This window comes from Protobothrops mucrosquamatus, unplaced genomic scaffold (assembly GCF_001527695.2).
Source record: "Protobothrops mucrosquamatus isolate PMUCROS unplaced genomic scaffold, P.Mucros_1.0 scaffold33, whole genome shotgun sequence".
Lineage (NCBI taxonomy): Eukaryota > Metazoa > Chordata > Lepidosauria > Squamata > Viperidae > Protobothrops > Protobothrops mucrosquamatus.
This window is the reverse complement of record NW_015386417.1, coordinates 1,181,922-1,204,234: the sequence shown is the minus strand read 5'-3', so window position 1 is coordinate 1,204,234 and position 22,313 is coordinate 1,181,922. Positions and strand designations below refer to the sequence as shown.

Below are 22,313 nucleotides of genomic sequence, written 5' to 3'. Positions count from 1 at the left end.
TGGAGCATTCACCACTTCTGGAGGCAGGTTGTTCCACTGGTTAATTGTNTTGGCCTTTTTGGCAGCTGCAGCACACTGCTGGCTCATATTTAAGTGATTGTCCACTAGGACTCCGAGGTCCCTCTCACAGTTACTACTATTGAGCAAGGTACCCCCTATACTATACCTGTACATTTGGTTTTTCTTGCCTAAATGTAGAACCTTGCTTTTTTCACCATTGAATTTCATTTTGTTAGATAGCGCCCAGTATTCAAGTCTGTCCAGATCCTCCTGTATCTTAAGCCTGTCTTCTGGAGTGTTGGCTATTCCTGCCAGCTGCAAATTTGATGAGTTTCCCATCTATCTCCTCGTCCAAATCGTTGATGAAGATGTTGAAAGCACTGGGCCCAGAACAGAGCCCTGGGGCACCCCACTACACACTTCCCTCCATGTGATGCAGTTCCATTGAGGACCACACGCTGAGTACGGCCGGTCAGCCAGCTATGGATCCATCTGGTGGTGATGCTGTCTAACCCACATTTTGCTATCTTATTAAGTAGTAGGTTGTGATCTACTTTATCAAATGCCTTACTGAAGTCCAAGTAAATTATATCTACAGCATTCCTCTGATCCACTAATTTTGTCACTTGGTTAAAGAATGCAATAAGATTTGTCTGTTTTTGACAAACCCATGTTGGCTTTTAGTAATGAATTTGTTTGCCTCTAGGTGTTCGCTGATTCATTGTTTGATTATCTTTTCCAGAATCTTCCCAGGTATTGAGGTCAGGCTGATAGGTCTGTAATTTCCTGGGTCCATTTTTTCCCCTTTTTTGAAGATGGGAACTACATCAGCAATTTTCCAGTCCTCCAGTAGTTCCCCTGTGCTCCAGGATCTTTGAAAAATATAGTTCAATGGTTCTGAGATCACATCTGCCAGTTCCTTGTGAACCCTGGGGTGTAATCCATCTGGTCCTGGTGATTTGAACTCGTCTAGGCTGGACAGGTGCTCACTTACCATTTTCTTGCCTATCTTAACTTGCGTTTCTATTCTGTTTTTTATGCCACTATTTTTGGTAGGTTGGTCTGTTTTTTCCCTTTGTTTAAAGACAGATGCAAAAAATGAGTTAAATAGTTCTGCTTTCTCCCTGTTGCTTTCCTTTACTTTTTTCTTGTTTTTTACATGTTGATAGAAGCTTTTTTTGTTATTTTTGACTTTGGTCGCACGCCTTAGTTCATTTTGAGCCTTAGCTTTCCTCACTTCATCTTTGCAAGCTCGGGCTATTTGTTGATATTCTGACTTAGTTATGTGCCCCTCTTTCCACTTTCTATACTTGTCCTTTTTATCTTTCAATTTATCAGAGTTCTTTATGCAGCCATGCTGGTTTCTTTTGAGAGCTGTTATTTTTCCTCTTTGTTGGTATTGTGCTGGACTGGGCTTTTATTATCTCACTTTTCAAAATTTTCCAAGCTTCTTGAGTTGTTTTCCCCTTGAGGATTCTCATCCATGGAATCCTTCCCAAGCCCTCTCTAAGTTTATTGAAATTAGCTCTCTTAAAGTCCAAGACTCTAGTTTGACTGTGTTCTATTGCCTGTGCTTCCATAATGTTGAATTCCAATACTGCAAGATCACTTCCTCCCAAGGTTCCTGTGGCTTCAACACCTTCTATCATTTCATCTCTGTTAGTGAGAATTAGATCCAAAATGGCTAATCCCCTAGTTCCCTTCTCTACTTTTTGGGAGACAAAATTGTCTGCTAGGTTTGCAAGGAATCTGTTTGATCTTCCACTTGGTCCAGAGTTTGTCTCCCAGAGTTTGTCTCCCAGTTGATGTCAGGGTAGTTAAAGTCCCCCATTACTATTGTGATGTGCTTCCTACATACTTTAGTTAGCTGACTAGCAAAAAGTTCATCTATTTCCTCTGTTTGGTTGGGTGGCTTGTAGTATACACCTATGGTAATGTCGTTTTCCCCCCTTTTATATTGACCCAAATGCATTCAAGACAGTTTTCATCATTGTTGTGTTCTATTTCTGTAGAGATGTAGTTATTTCTTACATATAGAGCAACTCCACCTCCTCTTTTATTTGGTCTGTTTCTTTTAAATAATTTAAATCTCTCTAGCTGTGTGTTCCATTTGTGGGTTTCATCCCACCATGTTTCCGTAATGGCAACAATATCATATCTGCCCTCATTAACCTGAATTTCTAGTTCACCCTGTTTGCTGTTCATACTCTGTGCGTTGGTGTATAGACATTTGAGTCCTTTATGACTGACCCTGTGTTTACTTTCTACGTAACCTGTGTGGTGCCTGAGTTCCCCTATTGTCTTACTACCTATTTGGTTAGTGCACTTTGTGTGACATTCGCTATTAGAAGCTTGATTTTGCTTGACAGCAAGGTTGATATTCTTGTCCGCACACACATCTATGTTACATGCACTGATAGCTCTATAGTTTTTAGATTGCCGGGGACAGGGATGTTCTGTATCAATTAACTCACTGTCCCCGCTGTTTAGTTTAAATATTCCTCCAGAAAATCTGTGAATTTATAGCCAAGTAACTCAGTCCCTTTCTTTGATGGATGCAAACCATCTCTTTTGTACATTTTTTCATTGGACCAGCTACAGACATCGTGACTAATATATCCAAACCCTCCCCCTTTACACCACTCCTTTAGCCACATATTGAATTGTGCTATACACTAATAATAGTGAATCAATAATAATGAAATAATAGTAAATAATAATGACAATAGTGAATAGTTAATAAGTGAATCACTGCACACACTTAAGTGAATCTGGCTTCGCTATTGACTTTGATTGTCAGAAGGTCACAAAAGATAATCACACGATCCCAGGACACCGCAACCATTATAAATACGAACCAGTTGCCAAATATCTGAATTTTGATTACGTGATCATGGCATGCTGCAATGGTCGTAAGTGTGAAAATGGTCATAAGTCACTTCTTTTCAGTGCCATTGTAAATTCGACTGATCACTGAATGAATTGTTGTAAGTCGAGGACAGAATCCTTGTAACCATTCTGTAAAACGTTGTACCCTTTGTGTAGTAGGTGAAGTAGGAAAGATGTATTTGGGTGTCCTCCATATAGATAGACTATATCTCCCAGAGATGCTAATGCTTGTTGAGAAATTCTGGGAGGTGTCTGATTATAGCAGCTTTTTAAACTAGGGACTTCCCAATTTGGAATTCAGAATCTTCAGCCCTTTGAATCTAATTTTCACCCACTGGGGAAAATGTTACGGTTTCTGTGATAATTTAATCCTTCATTTGAATGTAACTTTCCTGGAATAAAAAGTAAAAAAAAATGCAATGCCTTTAAAGGAAGAATAGTTGAATGCATGTTTCCATCAATGCTTCCTACATTTCTCTTGGAGCACACATTTGCCCTAAAAAAAGACATGTAACCATGTAGCTGTGTGCCAAAAAATAGTCTTCCACTTCACTACTAAATAGTAAACAATAATGGTGGGACTAGCCCAGAACCCAGTGATCTGAGCTAGAGAGAGCCCTCTATAACCAAACAAACGCCCAGGAAAATAATGAGAAAACATTGTTTCTCAGCTTCAGTATTGCTTTTTCTCACCTCCTAAAAACATTGTTATTTAGTGCTTCTTCAGTGCCATAAATTTGACAATCTTTGCCATTTGACAAATATTATTTGGGATTGGATTTTTTTATATTTGTTTGTTTGTTTGTTTGTCTGTCTTGCTTTGACTGATGCTTTTCTTTTCCTGACTGAGGTGTAAGGTTTTTGTCTGGAATCAGAAAAGGACTTCTGGAATCAGATCTCAGTCAACAAAGCAACTTGCCTGGGCTCTTTCAGATTCATACTTAGTGGTTTTCCCTTGCCTCTTTTGCAGAGTAAGTGTCCTAGTTGGAGCTCCTAAAGCCAACACAACCCAGCCAGACATAGTGGAAGGAGGAGCCGTCTACTATTGCCCTTGGCCAGCTATGGAGTGCAAACAGATCCCTTTTGATAATAAAAGTAAGTAAATTGTTTCTGTGTCATTTGCATGGGAATGTTCAACCAAACAGTGCCACTGATCATTGTCTCAGGTGCGCGCAGATTGGATGTTCCGTTCATTATGTCAGTTTGTCTGATCTAAATCAGTGGCTCTTTAGAGAAGACACAATTCTTGGATATTGTATATGCTGTATCGCCTTGTGCAGAAGACCTTGTGCAGAAGAGTCCCAAGAGAAGTAAAGTGATGTCCAAAAGTTGGATTTATATATCTTCCATCTTAGCAAAAGTATATGATTATACTTGATTAGACTTAAATGGAATCTATTTTATTCACCTGCCCATTTAGGAGTTAGATTTTTAGTTCATTTAGTTCATTTTCCTCCAGATTTTTAATAGTTCTTCTAAAAATTGCTGGACCAGTTGCAACAGGCCAAGTTATGGATCTTTGGGGGAAGATATACAAAGCATCTGAAAAATAGGTATACTTATTTATATTAAATGTCCTGTCTGCATATCCACAGTAGTATGGGGCTGTTTATTCAGAGACTGATTCTTCTGTAATACTTCAAACACTGTGCATCTCTCAATCACTACAGAAAGTGCTGCAAGAGAACCATCTTCTAAACAAATACAGGTAGTCCTTTACTGCTTCATTTAGTGACTATTCAAAGTGTCAACAGTGTAAAGAAAGGATTTGCAACCAGTCTTTGTCTGTTTGCTCATTCATTCATTCAGTTTGTATGGCCTCTAAACTCAGTACAGGTGAACAGGTGAACAATCACACAAATTACTATTACATAACAAAAAGTAAAATAACACAAAGAGCATGTTGTAATTCATGGTTGTTAACACAGCCAGGAGATGGGATCTGTCACACACTCTGAGTCCTAGGCCCAGGCACATAATCAAATCTTTTGACTGTTAGGAAAGCCAGCAGGGTCAGGACCATTCTAATATCCAGAAGAAGGATGTTTCATAGAATGTGTGCTACAGCAAAAAAGAAATGTTTCTTGGTCCCCACTAGCTGGTATTCCCTGGACGATGGGATCTGAGAGCACGCTCATTCTGCCAGACCAGTTTGGATGGGCACAAAAAACTGGTATAAGATGGTTCTTCAGATAATTTGGTCCTAAGCCATGAAGCTGACAACTAGCCCCTTGAGTTGCATCTGGAAGCACAATGGCAACTAGTACAGGCCACTGAACAGGCATAAAGTAATCAACCCTAAAAAGAGAATGTGAGAAAATCCCATGTATTCTGCATCAGTAGAAGCTTCTAAATGCCCTTCAAGGGCAGCCCCATGTAGAGCACATTGAGTAATCCAGACAGGAGATCACAAGGGCATGAGTAACAATGTGCAGGGCTTTCTGGTCCAGGAGTGGGCACAGCTGGTACATAAACTGAAAATGTATAAATGGCTGCCATCATCTTTTCCAACAGGAGCCATGAGTTCAAGAGGACCCCCCCCCCAGATTACTTTTAGTGCTGTCAGAGAGAGTGCCACTCCACCCAGGACCAAAGATAAAAGGTTGTTAGCATCAGAATGTCCAACATCCAAAGCCACTTAATTGACTTGAAGCCTATTGTAACCCATCCAGGCCTGCACAGCCTCAGGCACTGAGATAGGATGACCATGGCAAAACTCTGGTGACTTGGGATGGAGATATAAAAGTGGCTATCATCAGCCTACTGATGACATCTCACTCCAAACCATTGGGTAACTTCACCCAGTGGCCTCATGTTGACATTCAACATGGATCATCCCTTTCTCCCCTCATGTTGATATTCATCACGAGGGGAGAAAGGGATGAGCCCTATGGCACTCCATACAATAGGGTTGGATCTCTTTTCTCCTGTCCAAACTGACTAGACCTGGCCCCAGAGGAAGTAGGAGAATCAGCACAGTATAATGCTACCCACCTCCAATCCAAAGATGGTTCAAAGGGATACCATGACTGATGATATCAAAAGCTGTTGAGAGGTCAAGAGGAGGAAGGATGGATACACTACTCCCATCCTGCTTCCGCAGAGGAAGAATTTATTCAGTGCTCACTCAGTCCCACATCCTCTCCCGAATTACAACTGAAATGGTGATGGTAATCTGTTTTAATCCAGAGTCCTTTGAATGTGAGCACCTTCTCACAATCTTCCCTAAAAAGGGATTGTTAGAAACTGGATGAAAGCTATCTGGATTAGCTGGATTGAGCAATGGCCCTTTAAGATCTGGGCATATCATCAGCTCCTTAAGAGAAGACAGGGGCATCCTTACCAGTTAATCATCTTAAGTTAGGATTGTCCCTACATCCTATCATTATATGACTCCATTCTTTTGTTTCATAAGCAGCAGAGTTAATGGAGAACATGGAAGTAAGATTGCAAGTCACAGTCATGTGATGTCTTGTTTAATGACTGGTGATTCATTTAACAATCAAACTGGAAGTGATCTATATGTTGAGATCATATGATTTTTCACTTAGTGACCATGGCAGTTAGCAACAGAGTTACCAATCCCAATTGTAGTCTACCTATGCTTTCACTTCTCTGTGAACATGACATTTTCTTTCTTTCTTTCTTTCTTTCTTTCTTTCTTTCTTTCTTTCTTTCTTTCTTTCTTTCTTTCTTTCTTTCTTTCTTTCTTTCTTTCTTTCTTCTCCTTCCTTCCTTCCTTCCTTTCTTTTTTTCTTCTCCATCCATCCATACTTCCATCCATTTATTTTCCTGGGCCAGGTTATATTTGAAAAGATTAAAGTTATGGAAGGAAAAAAATGTTTTAGCTTGGTTTTTAGCTTGCCATGGATCTACTAGGAGAGAAACATAACTAATTTCTGCAAAGATCCAAAATGGAATTCTTTATATCTGTCATTCTTAATTTTTTATATCTCCTTGTTTATATGTAATTTCTTTTTCGTTGTTGTTTTAAATACATATTTGATTTTATACAAGTTGGTTCATCATTGGCTTCTAAAATTAAAATGTGCTTAAGGTTGGGATTTAGCAGCCTTCTATATAACAAATCTTCTGCCCATTAAAAGCATAAAAGCACCCAGTTTTGCATGCATATTTCTCTCAAAGTAATGGAGGCTGGATGGAAATTAACAGAGGAATAATATGGATCACATCCAAATGCCTCCACCCCCACCCCCAACAGATGGTTCTTATTTAATTAAAGGGAAAACACATTTGAAACAATTTGTGCAGTTTGTTTTCTGTTGTTTCTGTATGGCCCTCAAAATCGATTTATTGCTAGTGTCTTCTGAAACATTAAAAAGGAAAGACTTTAATTTAAACAGATCCGATTGTTAGAAGTGACAGCTAGGATTCATCAAGTTCAACTTAGTTTTTTCTGGTACTTTCGTGTGTGTAAGAGTGTCCCCATACTCATTTTGATGTCATAACTTCTCTGGAAGAAAGAAACAAAATCAGTACAGTAAACCAAGAGCTTAGACCACTTAATAGCTTTCAGAATAAATATTCTCCTGCCCATAAATTAACCATTCAGAATTAAAGTCCAAACATAAAACAGCTGAGAAACAGCATTTTACCCTGTAAGATGCAATGGATTAGATTTAGGTCAATCTTCACATTCAAATGTTGATATTCTTAGACTGAGGGACATGGGCAAATACTTTGGTAGAATGAAATATAGTTTCTGAAAGCTTACATCACTTACATCTAGTCTTCTCATCCTCTGTATCCCAAAAGATCTTGGTAAAGAGGTTAGGAATGGAGTCTAATTGGTTTATTATTATTTTTTATTAAAAGGGAGCGCTTCAAGTGTTATAATCTTTTTATAGAAGGCTTGGAATTATGTTTATCCAAGTTCTGGATGTCACAAAAAATATAAAGGAGGTAGAGAAATACTATTAAAACAGCATATTTTAGATGCAGAATTTTGGGGCACACGAATTTAAGTGTAAATTCAAACTCTTTGATCAGTTTGCACAATAAAATAATTTAAACATTGCTATTACATAAAAATAGATTACAAAGGACAGCTGCAAGTAAGAATATAAAAATATCAGGCAATCCACATTCCTATTTTGGACCCCATTTCCAGCTTGTTCTTAAATGCTGAACATAAGACTTCTTTGAAAGGTTTTTCACACTTGGAGGGGAGGCTGTTGTTTTCTCTCCCCCATCCCTGACTATGCTAGCTTTTTGGATAGTATATGGGATTTCTAATCTTTCCTTGCAAGGAAACTGCACAGCAGAGTTGGATAGGTTTCTCACTTCTGTTGCCAATAATAACAGCCATGTAGTCAGTGGACCAGCAATGGAAAGAAGATAACTTTCTACAAGTGGTTTTATTGAAAAAACAATAGAAATTATACATATGTCTTATATCAATTTGAAATGATTCCGTTCTGCTTTGAAGTTGTTCAAGGTACCCTTTTTTCCCATTTGGCAGAAAGCACCAAAAATTGAACAATCTCAGCCAAATCTTATGAGATCTCACTACAATCTCATGTTGGGTGAATCTGTGAAGGATGGGAATATTGCTACCTACTAGTAAAGTAACAGTTCTCTACCATCTCATGTGTTATACAGTGCGTTACCAACCCAATCCTGTAGCAGTCATTAGTGACTTAAACATGCTGGATCAAAGCTGATCCTATCTCGTTGAGTACAATATTCTGAGACACAGTGGCCACATAGGAACCTCTTAGGGCAGAAAAGCAGACCTTATATATCCATTAAGAAGGCAATCTGGAACATTAAAGATTCATATAAATTGGACAGGATAATGAAGATACTTAGATAATTCAGAATAGAGTCTATTGAAGAGGAGACTGAATGAATTAGGAATGTTTAACTTGTAGGAAACATTGAAGAAAAATATGATACGATCATTCAAGTATCTGAAAGAATGTCACAAAGAAAAAGACTAGGATCTGTTCTTCACTGTCCCAGACATAGAGAAATGGATTTAAATTGCAGGAAGAAAGATTCCATTTGACTATTAGGAAAAGAAATTGTTATAGTAACTGCAGTTTGACAATGGAACCAATTATTCATGTTCTCCAGACTTTGCTTGTGCTAAAGTGGAGGCTGGAAAGCATCTGTAGGACTGCTTTAATTTGGATTTCTGCCCAGAGCAGATAGTTGGACTCAGTAGCCCCTTCCAACTCTATGGTTCTATTATCTTCCATTGTTGCTGTTTCCTAGGAACTGATATTTGAGACATGGTGCCTCTGATCCTGGAGTCAACTTATAACCCAGCTGTGCCCAGACTATTCCTTTGCAGACCACTACATCATCATCAAAATGTTTTGCAAACCACTCCATAAGGAAGTTTTTTTTCATATGTTCTCCTGAGTCTGCCAGATAAAAACCACCAATCAAATTCCATATTCCCATGTTCCAACCACTTAATGTGTAAAGAACATCATTTCACATTGACACATCACAAAAAATCATAAATTTAAAAATAGCAACTATTATATTGTGCAACAAGATGATTTAGGCAAGTGACACTACACGTAATAGTCTAACAACTAACATGACACATAAAGTTGCATAGGATTAGACCCCCTTGTTTTTAGTGGAATTCCTGTAACATATGGAACACAGGTTGAAAATTGTTACTGTAGACTGGTAGCCAATAAAAATATTATTTGTTTGTTTGTTTATTTAAAGAATGTATAAAGCAGTGATGGCGAACCTTTAAGAGACTGAGTGCCCAAACTGCAACCCAAAACCCACTTATGCATCGTTGAGTGCCGGATGGGTGTGGCCTATTGGGTGGGCGTGGCTGCGGTGGTAACGGCAGACTGGGTGGGACTAAAAAGTTCAATCAATCAATTCCAACTTTGCAAGATCTTTTTTTCCCCCGCAAGAAGTTGAAATTGACTGATTGAACCTTTTTTTTTTTTTGCACATGGCAGCGGAGACCTAAAGCGAAAAGGTTTTATAAAATCCAGCTGAAGGCCTAGGACTGGGCCGACGGCGCGCGTGCCCACAGAGAGGGCTCTGAGTGCCACCTCGGGCACTCGTGCCATAGGTTCCCCACCACTGGTATAAAGCTACCCAACTGGAACAGTGCAACTCTAGCCAGCTTATCAGAAACCCCAAACATACAAAAATAAAATGGACAATTCCAATTGAAATCCATACACAACCTTAAGTGATTTGCAATTATTACTCTCCACTGATAGGAATCCCAATTATCCTGGCCCCAGTGGCCAAGAAGAAAGCAACAACAAATTCTTTGGTGCCTTTCTACAGTGGAAAAGGAATGACTATTGGTCCACTAGAAGAAGCTGTTTCAGGGAAGCATGCCTATCCTGTTAGAGCAGGGTTACCCAACTCCCGGTCCGTGGACCAGTACTGGTCTGTGGCATGTCAGCAACTGATCCGCACAAACAAGCAAAGCCCCATCCATGGGATGCAGGCAGCACACAAAACCATACACTCTTTGGTCCGCAGAAAAACCTTTCACCATGGAACCGGTCCCTGGTGCCCAAAAGGTTGGGGACCTCTATGTTAGAGCATGTGGAACAGACAGATGTCATTGGGGAGATGCAATCCTGCAGTAGTCCAGTCTAACGCCCCATAGCACTTTTTAGGTGATAATGTTGTAAGTTCCATAGTTTAATTGTTTGCTTTCCCCATATGTAGTCTTTTGGCCTAACAACTGTTACTGTGTATTTGCATCATCAATTGCACAGTCTCCAGATGTGTGAAATTCTTTATTCAGAATTCCCAGAAAAGCATGTGTAGGATAAAAGAATTCTGAATGCTGGATGTTGAAGTCCATATGTTTATATATATTCCTATGGAGAGAGGGAGGCAGGGAGGATATGAGAGATATAGGATTTTTTTAAAAAAAACATAGTGCTTTTTCTCTACTTTGTAAATTCTCTCAAGAGCCTTTGTCTTGAAAAGTGGGATAAAAATATATTTAAAGAAGATATACTGATACTATTTATGGAACAATTTTCTTGTTTTTAGTATACTACAATAGTCTATGTGATATTTGGAACAGATACATTCAGAATGAAAATTTATTTTTATGTAATAAATTGATAGATGTATTATTTGGTAAATTGAATGTTTTCATCATTGTAGACAACAAATACAATCTTGAAAAATTCTACAATTAATATTATCATTCCCTAATCTGCCAGAAGGGGTAGCTAAAGAGCAACCTAAAATGAATGATCTTCCCTTGTGCAAAAATACTAAATTATTAAATATGGCTCAATATGGTGGCCAAATTTTTGCTTTAAAGATGTATCTTTAAAAATGCAAGCAGAAATTGTTTCCTCTATATCCGCCTTCTTTTTCTAATGCTGAAGTCTACAGCACCTGAGAAATGCTGATTGATCCCTTTCATGTGTACTGAGTTGTACACTGAAAAGTACAATCTAGACTTTCTATCTAAGTAGGAACTCTCTGTCAAGAATTAAGGAAGGACTTGAAAAAATATAAAGAAGACATACTGTAAGCCAGTTTGTCCAGAAACAGAGTTGATTGTACCAAAATCTAAGTTCTGTTTAGGGAGAGAGGATTGTATGTTGTGTGTCTCTAGAGATTCAATCACATGAAAAAATTATTTAAAAAGATGATACAGTCCTGTGATATATATAGCACGAAATAGAATTTAAGGGTGATAAGAACTCTTGAAAAATATTGCGTTTGGATATCAGAGATTTGAGGGTGCCTTTAAAATTGAAGATGAAATATTTATGCCTGATTACTTTTATCAACTACCTTTTAAGGAAAGAAAAAAAACAGATGCAAATTATCTTGCTTAGGCCCAGAATTTAAGGAATATCCCTCTCACTGCCTCTGTGAAGTTAGAAAAGGTTCATGACTTCAACTGTATGTCTGTAGTTATTAGTTTGACTGTATGATCCCACTCCAAGTGAGCATCCTTGTATTTAAGCCAAAGATGAGGCCAGAGACCACACTGAGCATTTTTTCAGAGATTAAAGACTTTGGTGAGTGAAGAGTGGGGATGTGATGGCACAAAGGTTTAATGACGCAAGAACTGTTGGCCAGAAATGGTCTGCACTTTAGCGGTTCCAGCCTGGCTGTACGAGAAAGAATGAGCTCCCACTGTTCACTGTCCAGCTCCTGCCCACCCAGCAGTTTGATATTGTGAGTAGACAAATGGGTACAATTTTTGGTGGGAAATACTGTTGAAAGAAAAATCTTCATCAGGGTCCAGTCCAAGCCAGAAATAAACAAAATGGAGACTGCTTTAGAAAGAAGGTTGTAGTTTATTGAAGAGCAGAACCACAAGACATGTGGCTCTGGAGCAGCTGACCACTTGTTGCTGGGAGTGGTGGGTTTTTACACCTTCTTTTGTGTTTGGAGTTGTTCCTGTGGCATGAACTTTGACCTGAGGTTCAGTGTGTCCTTTTAGTAGTCTGATGATGGTGGGTTAATCCTATTATGTCCTAAAGATCATGTTCTGCTTCCCTGGGGCTGTGGCTGATGGCTATGTCCTGTGTTAGATTTTTTGGGTGAGGGATTGTAGGTTCTAGGGGTCTTTGTCTTTCTAATTCCATCAGCTCTAAGCTTTCTGGCTCCAGTCTTTCTGAAAGGATTATCAAATCTGCATTTCTACACACCTGGTTTCTGCTTGGGGCAGAAAAACTTGGGATGGGGAGTTTCCTACCTTTAAGATCTTCTCCATTATTCCTTTGGGGAAATATAATATTCTGTCCTTTTTAATATCCCCCCCAAAATATTCCATTCACTAGAAGGATGAATGGATACTGACTTCCAACAATGTCTTTGCATGTGCAAGAGAACAGAAGCCAGTGCTGGACCAGGCCAGATGCGAGGCAATGTGACATGAGGTGAAGCGAGGCAAGACTGGTGGAGGAGTCGGGAAGAGCCAGCAAACCAAGCGCCACTAGTTAGCTGGTGTAAAGCTAGTTTGTCCCCTGTGGTGTACCAAGGATAGGAGCACAAGCGGCATACAGAATGAACTAGCAATCTAGGCTGTCAGGACTGCATTGGGTCTAGCATTTGTAGATTTCCCTGACATTGTATGCCATACACTAAATAAATAATAAGTGGAGGAATCATGATGCAAACTAGATTGGGATATATCATGCATATAGTCAGAGATCATTCTGGTTTCCTATGTTAAATACTTTTAATGTCATTAGAGCTATTATTTTATTCTTTCCTTCAGATTATCTCCCCTATTTTCTTCAGGAACACAGTGCTGTCCTAGTTTTTTGGTAGCTGGGCTGAGAGATGCTGCGCTTCCATGGCTTGGGGCTGGGCTGCAGTTGAATTTGGATCCTCCCAATTTTGGATTAGCAACCATTATCCTACAATGGTTTACGCTACAATTTACATTAGGATCTCAATGTGTTTTCTGTCTTGAAATGGAGAAGTATGTGTCATCAATTGTTAGTAATCTATCTGAGAAAGGACTGTGAGCCATTTTTAAAAAATGATTGTGCGATCCATAGAAAGTCCTTGTACTGTTTACTTATGCCAAAAGCAATAAACTGGTTTGGGAGGCTAGGAAAAGATACTCTACTGCAATTGCAGGTTTTTTTGGATTTCACGTGGATATTGTTTTGGGTAAAACGATTACTGACTTCGAGGAGAATATCTTGATTTGTAGAATAACTAAAGAACTAGATAAAATATTGAAATCCGGATGTTTTTGTTTTTTTTAAAAAATAAATTATTATTTCATTCTGTGTTTTCTTCTTTTTAATGATGAGACAGAGCACAACCTAATGCTATATGTTTGTAGCTTTGTGGATTTGTAGATGATCTGCTAGTAATTAGTTTCTGCATTTTATTAGTTTCCACTGACCTTTATAGGCACCAGGACTGCCATATATAGAAATTGCTTCCATGCAGGAAAGCTGTGGCTGTGGCTGTGGCTGACGATGGAACATGTAGCTGATGCATTTGTATGTACAAAGAAATCTTACTCAACTGCGTGTATGAAGCAGCCCTAATTCTATTTTAAGAAACATGTTAGTAAGGTGGTCCAGAAAATCACTGATTTGTGATGAATTATGGTGAATGAAAGTCTCAGTACCATAAATAAAAATAATTGGTCTTGGGACCAGCACCAAGGTCAATTTTGAGCTAGATCTCAGCAAGCTGCCTTCCATCCTGCTCTGTTTTCACTAAATGGTTAGATGGCAATCCTTCAGTGAATGTATTCACCAATAGCAATGTAGCACATAGTTCTGAAGAGAAGTATAAATTTGATGATAGCAGCCACAGCTATCTTAATTTCCCTAGGATATTGTATGACTCAGAAGCCTTTTAAAGAACATGGTTTCTGCTTTATCTGGTAGTTCCACACTGGCAGGATCTTAATTTTTAACAAAATGTCAAACAAATAAAAGAGGAGAAACACTGGGCTAATTCTGGACCTGAGGTCAATAGTTCCAGGCTAATTTTAGTAGGAAATTAATTTTCAGAGAGATGATATCTCTAACCTATTTAAGCCCTGCATCCTCAAACAAGGAGGAAATTCAATGGTACATTTCAAAAGGTGAAGCCTTCGGTCCCATCAGAATGTGTTTCAGATATTTTATTAGAAATATATAATTTTAAAATTTTTCATTTTCATAGAAATATGCATTTAAAGAAGGCAATGCTGGAGACTATTAATGGTTGTTGTCTGTAGTCATATCCGGGGCACAGTGGTTGGCATCATGAGATCTCCCCAAATCCTAATTCTATGAATGAATTATATCACTTCACCCACTTTGGGACCTAAGAATAGCAATTTACAGCATTCTTTGGGCAATTTACAGAGTCAGCATATTGCCCTCAACAATCTGGGTTCTCATTTTACTGACCTTGGAAAGATGGAAGGCTGAGTCAACCTTGAACCCTATCAGGATTGAACTCCAGGCTGTGGGCAGACTGAGCCTATAATACTGTATTCTAACCACTGCACCACCAGAGTTCCTGGGTCACTAAAGAATCATCTTGGATGATTAAAAAGTAGCTCACTTTGCCTTAAAGCATTGTATATATTTTTCCTTTACTATATTGTCTGTCTGTCTGTCTGTATATATGCATGTATGTATGTCTCGGCATAGTCAGCTGAGTCCATCGCTGACTATAGGGGGCGAAACTTTGGCCCCCTCGGAGAGGGTACGCAACTTGGGCGTCCTCCTGGATTCGCGGCTGACGCTGGAAGACCAGTTGTCGGCCGTGACCAGGGGGGCGTTTTATCAGGTACGCCTGATTCACCAGTTGCGGCCTTTTCTGGACCGGGACGCCCTANTAGGGTAATTTTTAGGGGGGTTTTAATTATATTTTAAAATTTGACAAATATTTAAATATTCCTTTTAATTAATTTTAAATTTGTATTGTTTTGTATGTATTTTAAATAGATTGTCAGCCGCCCTGAGTCCTACGGGAGAAGGGCGGGATATAAATCCAAAAAATAAATAAATAAATAAATAAATAAATAAATAAATAAAATGTATGTATGCATGTATACACACACACACACACACACATATACTTACTTAGATATGAAGCAAAAATATCCTACTTTAATCTAAGCAGAAAATCTTTTAAAAAAGAAAATGCCTGGGATGTCATTTGAAGCCATCCCATTGTTGTTTCGTACAAAGTGAAAAGAAAAGGTCCTAAGTAATAGCACATCTCATTCTATCCTGCACTGAAGCAAATAAAACCACACTTTTAAAAAATCATTTACAAATAGTTCTCACTTAACTCGTTTAGTGACTGTTTGAAGTTAATCATAATTCTGGAGAATTAATTTTAGAACTGATTCCTACACTTATGACTGTCACAGGTCTCTATAGCCATATGATCGAGATTTGAACACTTCACAACCCGCTGACTTTTATAAGAGTTGCAGTTTCTTGCGGCCACATTTTCACATTTCGCAGCTAACTTACAACAAGCAGAGTTAGTGGAAAAATCAGCAATAAAATCACAGGTCTCACTCACATGTTTGGTCTAATGAGTGTGCCATTTAGCTATGGAGTTGCCAGTCCCAATTATGATTGTTAAATGATAACTCCCATGTATTCCATGTATAAACTTGTTCTTTTGGATTAAACTATTATAGTTAAATGCACAATTTTTCAAATTTGCAGTTTTAATTATGAAAGCCTAGAACAAAAATATAAACTTAGCCTAAAAGACCAAGTTGTGAACTTATTCTAAAGAATAAATACAAGTAGTCCTTAGCTTACATCCATTCATTCCACAGCTGTTCAAAGTTATAGCCATATAGACATAAGTTGTAGACTACCTGTACTGTATTGTGCTCAAACATGTGCTCAATCTCCACCTCTTTTATATGTGCATGCAATGTCATGATGACACCCAAAAGGGGCAGAATTTACATGCAAATCTGTTTTTATCATTTGCACACCACAGATGGAGATGTGTCTCCAAAAAGTCAAATATTGTCAAAACAACTAAATGTGTGCCATGGCATCACAACACAAGCTCCCCCACCTACCTACTTCTGGCATCATTGTCACCCAATTACAAAGGGGAAGGAGTTTGCATATATCACAGTATATATTTTACATTTTGCTCACTTGGTCTTTTCCCCAAACATCCATGATGATTTGTTTGGGATTGAATTTGTGAACTGGGCCATTGTGGCCATTGCGGTCTCATAACTATGAATTATTATTTTGAATATTTTGTGCAAAATATTTGTTAAATAAAGCAAATAAATAAACCTTGGCTTAATATGATGTTTTAAGCTCAGACAATCTTTTTACTTCAGAATGTCAGAATTTCTCCAGATTTTCAGAATCCTCCAGTTGGTCCTTTTGGTTAGAGTAGGGGCTACCAGATGACCACTAAATGACCGCAACATTATCTTGCAAGTTCTACCTCTCTGCTGCCATCTGGCAATCAACTGGATTTTGTGCAGTCTACATACAGCACCCTGAAACTAGAGATATATCAAAGGCTAAATAATATGCATATAAAGTTTATTTCCTGAACTGATCTTTGTTTCTGACTGTAGTTATGGGAAAAATGTTTCCGATGACATAGAAACTCAATAAATTACCAGATATAGTTTTGTTGTATTGATTTATTTGTCAAATTTATATAGCTGCCCATTTTATGAATATGATTCTTGGTGTTAAATTATCATAGCTAATGATCAGCAGAGGCACCCGATTACACAATAGAGCAGAGAACTTCCTGGTGATGGCTAAGCACTGCAGTTGGAATAGAGGCCCAGTTGAGGGACAAAGAACAGCAGAGCTAGAAGGAAAAGAGGGAGAGGTGATGTGTAAAATGTTTTAACCTTGAAATAGACACTTTGAGTATGCATGCTTAAAACAATATGAACATTTAAAGACTTTTGCTTACAATTCAAAACAAAATGTGGCTGTCTGGAGTGATACTATTTTCTGAGTTTCATTCTGGATGCTGCAATGGAGCTAATGTATCTCTCCGGTGTGTTTACTTTTTCTAGCCATATAGCAGATGGATCAAGTCATGTCCCACTTGCTATTGGCCTAGACTAAATTGGATGAAATGGGCATGGATGTTGAAAGAAAACAGCAGTGAAGCAGATGCTCAGACTGAAGAAGAAAATTGCATGGCTGCCAAAATCTTTTTATTAAAAAATATTAGTTAAAGAGAAGATAAAATTCATGTTTTTTAAATAATGAAGAATTTTGGGTGCATATGCTGTAATATTTTACAAGTGACTGTTGCTAATGCTATTGATTTGGTGCAGATACATCCTCATGGAAATGGTGGCTTGTTTCTTCAGCTTTAATGTCCTATTAATGGTGAGCTTTTAAAAATTCAGAAATTCTGCTTTGGGTTGGTTTATTGAGCTTTGGTTTATGTATACATTCTCTTCGTGCACTTGTGTCATGGATTAATGTTAATATTTATGCAATTTATTTAAAGGGATTCTGGGATCTTTTCAAGTGAGGTATTTTCACTTTAACAAGACACAGAAGCCTCATTTGATGGACAGACTGAGGGGAAATGGCTACCCTACTTTGAGGTTTCAAAGTGGGAGCCACTTCATTTCATCTGAGAGTTTTAAAGGTATGCTTTGAAGGTTCATCAAGGCAAAATTCCCTTTTAAGCTTTGCATACAAAGCTTTTTTTCCTTTCTTCCATCTGTGCAAGCAAAACCTTAGCAAAGTTGCTTTTGCTGAGTTTTTCTGCTGGGCAGGAAAGCTGTAAAACAAAAATTATTGATCTTATTAAGTTGGTAATGTAGTAATGTTAATAAAAAATGGCTAGATTTTTTTTAAGAAATGGAAATTTTCAGTAAAACTCTTGGTGTGATTTGTACTTGGCTGTCTGGGCCTGGTTATCTCCATGCTAAGATAAATGGCAGTTAAAGGGAATGTTAAATAGATCATCTACGTTGACTTATTAATATTTTGGCTTAGTGTTTTAGGATTTAATTAAAGAACTGTTTCAGTAGAATCAAGGTTTTTTCCCTTTATAGCAATTCATATATAAACAAATTCCCTTTCAATGGAAACAGCAGAGTTGTCTTCTATGAAGATTTGTTTCAATATTTTTTAAAAACATAGAAATTCAACTTTCTTGGAAGTTTATGCCTTTTGAAAATCACCTTTGGGTCAACACCTGCCCATTTTTCTCTAGTTTGAGTAACTGATACAGTCAGCAGACCACCACTCTATAGTGCAGTGATGGCGAACCTTTTAGAGACCGAGTGCCCAAAAACTGGCCCCACCCCCACTCTGCCCCCCATCCTCTGCCCTGCCTGCCCAGAGGACCACTCACCGCCTCCAGGGCACACTGCAGATCGCTTAGGCAGCCCAGCAGTGGTATGGCGGCCACATCCTCTGCCTGCGCCCTGCAGCATCAACTGCATGATGGGATGTGAGGGCAGAGTCTTGTCTACGCTGCCTGGCTGCCTTGTCCTTGGCTGCGCTGCTCCGTGTGGGCCACACTCGAGGGCGATTCTCCTTCAGGGGGACTGTGGCAGAGGAGGGGGTCACTGGGGGAGGCAAGGCTGGGACAACGGCTCCTGTGCCCACAGAGAGGGCTCCGAGTGCCGCCTCTGGCACCCGTGCCATAGGTTCACCACCACTGCTATAGTGGGTATCAGCTGGTCTTTTAAATCTCAAGCTGCCTTATGATCAAATGGCTGATGTGATCCCAGAGAACTAATAGAGGAAAATAAAGGTTAGGTTTTGAGTGGGAAGAGTTTGTGCAGGGCCGGTGGGAGGAAGGAGAAGGGAAATGTGTGGGGGGTTTCTGAGAATTAAGAAGTCCTGGAGTTAGCGGTTACCTCAGGCAAGCATGAAAATTGAATTGTTTGGCTGTCAGCTATTGTTTGTGTGTGTGTGTATTTTGTAATCTCTTTTTAACTGGGTATGTGGAACCTTGTCTTTTTTGACATCTTTAATAAAGTTGATTTTTGTTTAAATTATAGAGTTGATCTATGGCCTTCTAGCACCTGCCTCAGCATGGCTGATCTATGGATTCCAAAAGGTTTTTTGTTTGGTTTCCCTTTATATATTTAGACAGAGCAGGGGTGGGAATGTGAATTTCTCCTTCAATCTTCTCCTGATACCCCCAGAGGAAAAGTGAGAAACTGGTGGTACAGATAGTCCTTGTTTCGTGGCTGCTTCATTTAGCAACAGTTCACAATTACCATGGTATAAAAACCAACTTTGTGAATGTTGTTTTCAGGTCTGCAAATTAAAGGAAAGCTGATTATAGTTGTAGTTTCACTTAGCAATTGTGTTGCTTAATGAATGAGATGTGGTTGCTAACCACTTGCGGTTACTAAACAAGGTCTACCTATAATGAAAGGACTTCTTATACCTGTTGCCGTTATCTTCAGGCCTTGCTTATTTATACAGCCTATCTGGGATTTTGGGAGGAGGGGATAATCAAGGGGGAGTTTTTACAGATCACAGTACTGATGTTTTGTTTCATTGCAAGGGAATCCACTTGGAATGTTTTTTTTCTGAGTTCAGAACAAAACACACAACTTGTTCTCCAGCATGAGGATGGCGAATCCACTGATGGATTTACTTCATCTTGCTACCCAATAGACTAAGTCTGACAAGTTGCCACGCCTCCTGCTGGAGTATTATTCCCCAGTTACAACCTAGTCTTGTACCCAGCAGGACACGTTGGTTCATTTTCCAGACTTCTGACAGGTTGTACCCATCTATGAATTCTCCAAGGATTTTCATCGTAGCACTGAGCACAGCGCTGCTTGCAAATCCCCTCCAAACCCTTTTAGCCTTAAAGTGACTTTTCCAAAACTTTACACCTCGCCTTATATCACTTCAAACACGAGGTGAGAGGACAGCATGTCCTAGTCGTTACCGACAATGTAGCGGCCAAAGCCCACGTGAACTGGAAGAGGGACACCCGGTCTAGGTCCCTCATGATCGAGGCCCGGCTGATGTGCTCCTGGGCAGAGGCTAACCTCTCCTCCCTCAGAGCGGAACACATCTCGGGAGAGACAAACAGGCAGGCAGACGCCTTAAGCAGGTCAACGGTGGACCACTCCGAGTGGCGCCTGCATCCCGAACTATTCACGGAGATAGCAGAGAAGTTCGGTCACCCGATACTGGACTTGTTCGCATCTCCAGCAAATTCCCAGCTCCCAAGATTCTTCTCCCGTTTTCCGTCTCCGGGGCAGAGAGAGTGGGCGCCCTCTGCAGCCCATGGCCCAGGGACCTGCTATACGCCTTCCCCCTCTCCCTCTGCTTCCGGCAGTCATTCGCAAACTACTGCAGGAAAGGGCAGAGTGTGGTTGCTCCACACTGGCCGAGTCGACCATGGTTTGCCGACCTCGTGAGCCTTTCCATCTCTTCCCTGTGGAAAATCCCTCCAGATCGCATTGACCTCAGCCAGGGAGCACTTCAACATCCAGATCCCCAGTGGCTCCAGTTAACCACCTGGCACTTGAGCGGTGATTTCTGACCCAGGAATCCTATTCAACGAGAGTAATCAACATGATTCAGGCATCCAGATGTCCTTCTACAAACAGAATATATGACTCCACTTGGAAGAACTTTTGTCTCTGGTATACCAGAAATCAATTTGATCTTTCATACATCACTGTCCCTAGAATCCTGGAGTATTTGCTGGAGGGGCTCGGCAAAGGCTTATTGCCAAATACCATCAAAAGGCAAGTGGCAGCTCTATCAACGGTGCTATCATGCGACGATTCCTCCTCTTTAGCCCATCACCCAATGGTGCGCTCCTTCATCAAGGGAGCGACCAACACCAAACTACCCGCGATCCATAGATCCTCTTGGGACCTGTCACGGGTCTTACAGGCTCTTACCACACCACTGTTCGAGCCCATTAAGACCTGTGATTTGCGGGTCTTGTCCATGAAGGTAGCCTTTCTAGTAGCCGTCACATCAGCCAGGAGCATATCGGAACTGGCAGCGCTCTCTGTTAGAGAGGACCTATGCGTTTTTCACAGTGACAGGGTGGTCCTTCGGTTAGATCCATCGTTTGTTCCCAAGTTGAACACCTTGTTCCACAGGTCGCAAGAAGTAATACTATCGGACTTTTGCCCTCGTCCGTGTCACAACTCTGAATGTCAATGGCACACTCTAGATGTGCGCAGGGCTCTACGACAGTACATCAAGAGGACTTCTGTCTTTTGCAAGTCAGAGGCACTGTTTGTCTCCTTTCAACCCTCTTCCATGGGACAGAAGGTTTCGGCATCAACCATAGGCAGGTGGATCAAGGCTTGCATTGCAAGGGCATACCAATCCCACTCTTTGTCAGTTCCTAGCCGCATCACTGCTCATTCCACCCGCAGTGCTGCAACATCAGCGGCTTGGGCAACACAAGCATCCATTGTCGAGATCTGTACGGCGACGACTTGGGCTTTGTCTTCCCCATTTATAAGGCACTACACAATAGACAAGTTTGCCTCCACGGACGCCTTATTTGGTCGGAGGGTGTTGCAGCAAGTAGTGTCATCAAGTGGGACGCAGGCCCTGATTGTTTCCCTCTCATAGGGACAGGGCGGCTGCAACCATGGCGGACCTACCGGGGTTAGTTCCATGAGGAGACGGAGCCCGCAGCAGAAATGGGGGGCCTCCTGAGGGTCGACGACCCTGGTTTGGGGTGCTGAGGGTGTTGAGGGTGCTGGCGGCTTCGCTGGCAGCTGGTACTGAGGGTGCCGAGGGCGCTGAGCTTGCTGGCAGCCGGGCGGAGGAAGATCGGGTGGAGGATGCGGCCCGGCTGCCCGGATGTGGTCTGGCGGCCTGGCGGCCCGGCGGAGGATTCAGTCCGAGGGATTGGCCGGGCGGAAGATCAGCGACCAGTGGAGGATCGGCGGCCTGGAAGCCTGGAAGATCGGGCGGCCTGGAGCCCTGGAAGATCGGCGGCCGGGCGGCCCTGGAGGA

General features: G+C 40.4%; 1 protein-coding gene across 1 annotated transcript in view; it reads left to right on the top strand.

Annotated features, from left to right (window-relative positions):
* ITGA8 (integrin subunit alpha 8) overlaps positions 1–22,313 on the top strand; it is a 129,903-nt gene that overhangs the window by 6,213 nt on the left and 101,377 nt on the right. Inside the window, exon 2 of the mRNA XM_015811185.1 lies at positions 3,860–3,984. Within this exon, the coding sequence (XP_015666671.1) occupies positions 3,860–3,984 (125 nt within the window). The remainder of the gene's footprint in view (positions 1–3,859; positions 3,985–22,313) is intronic.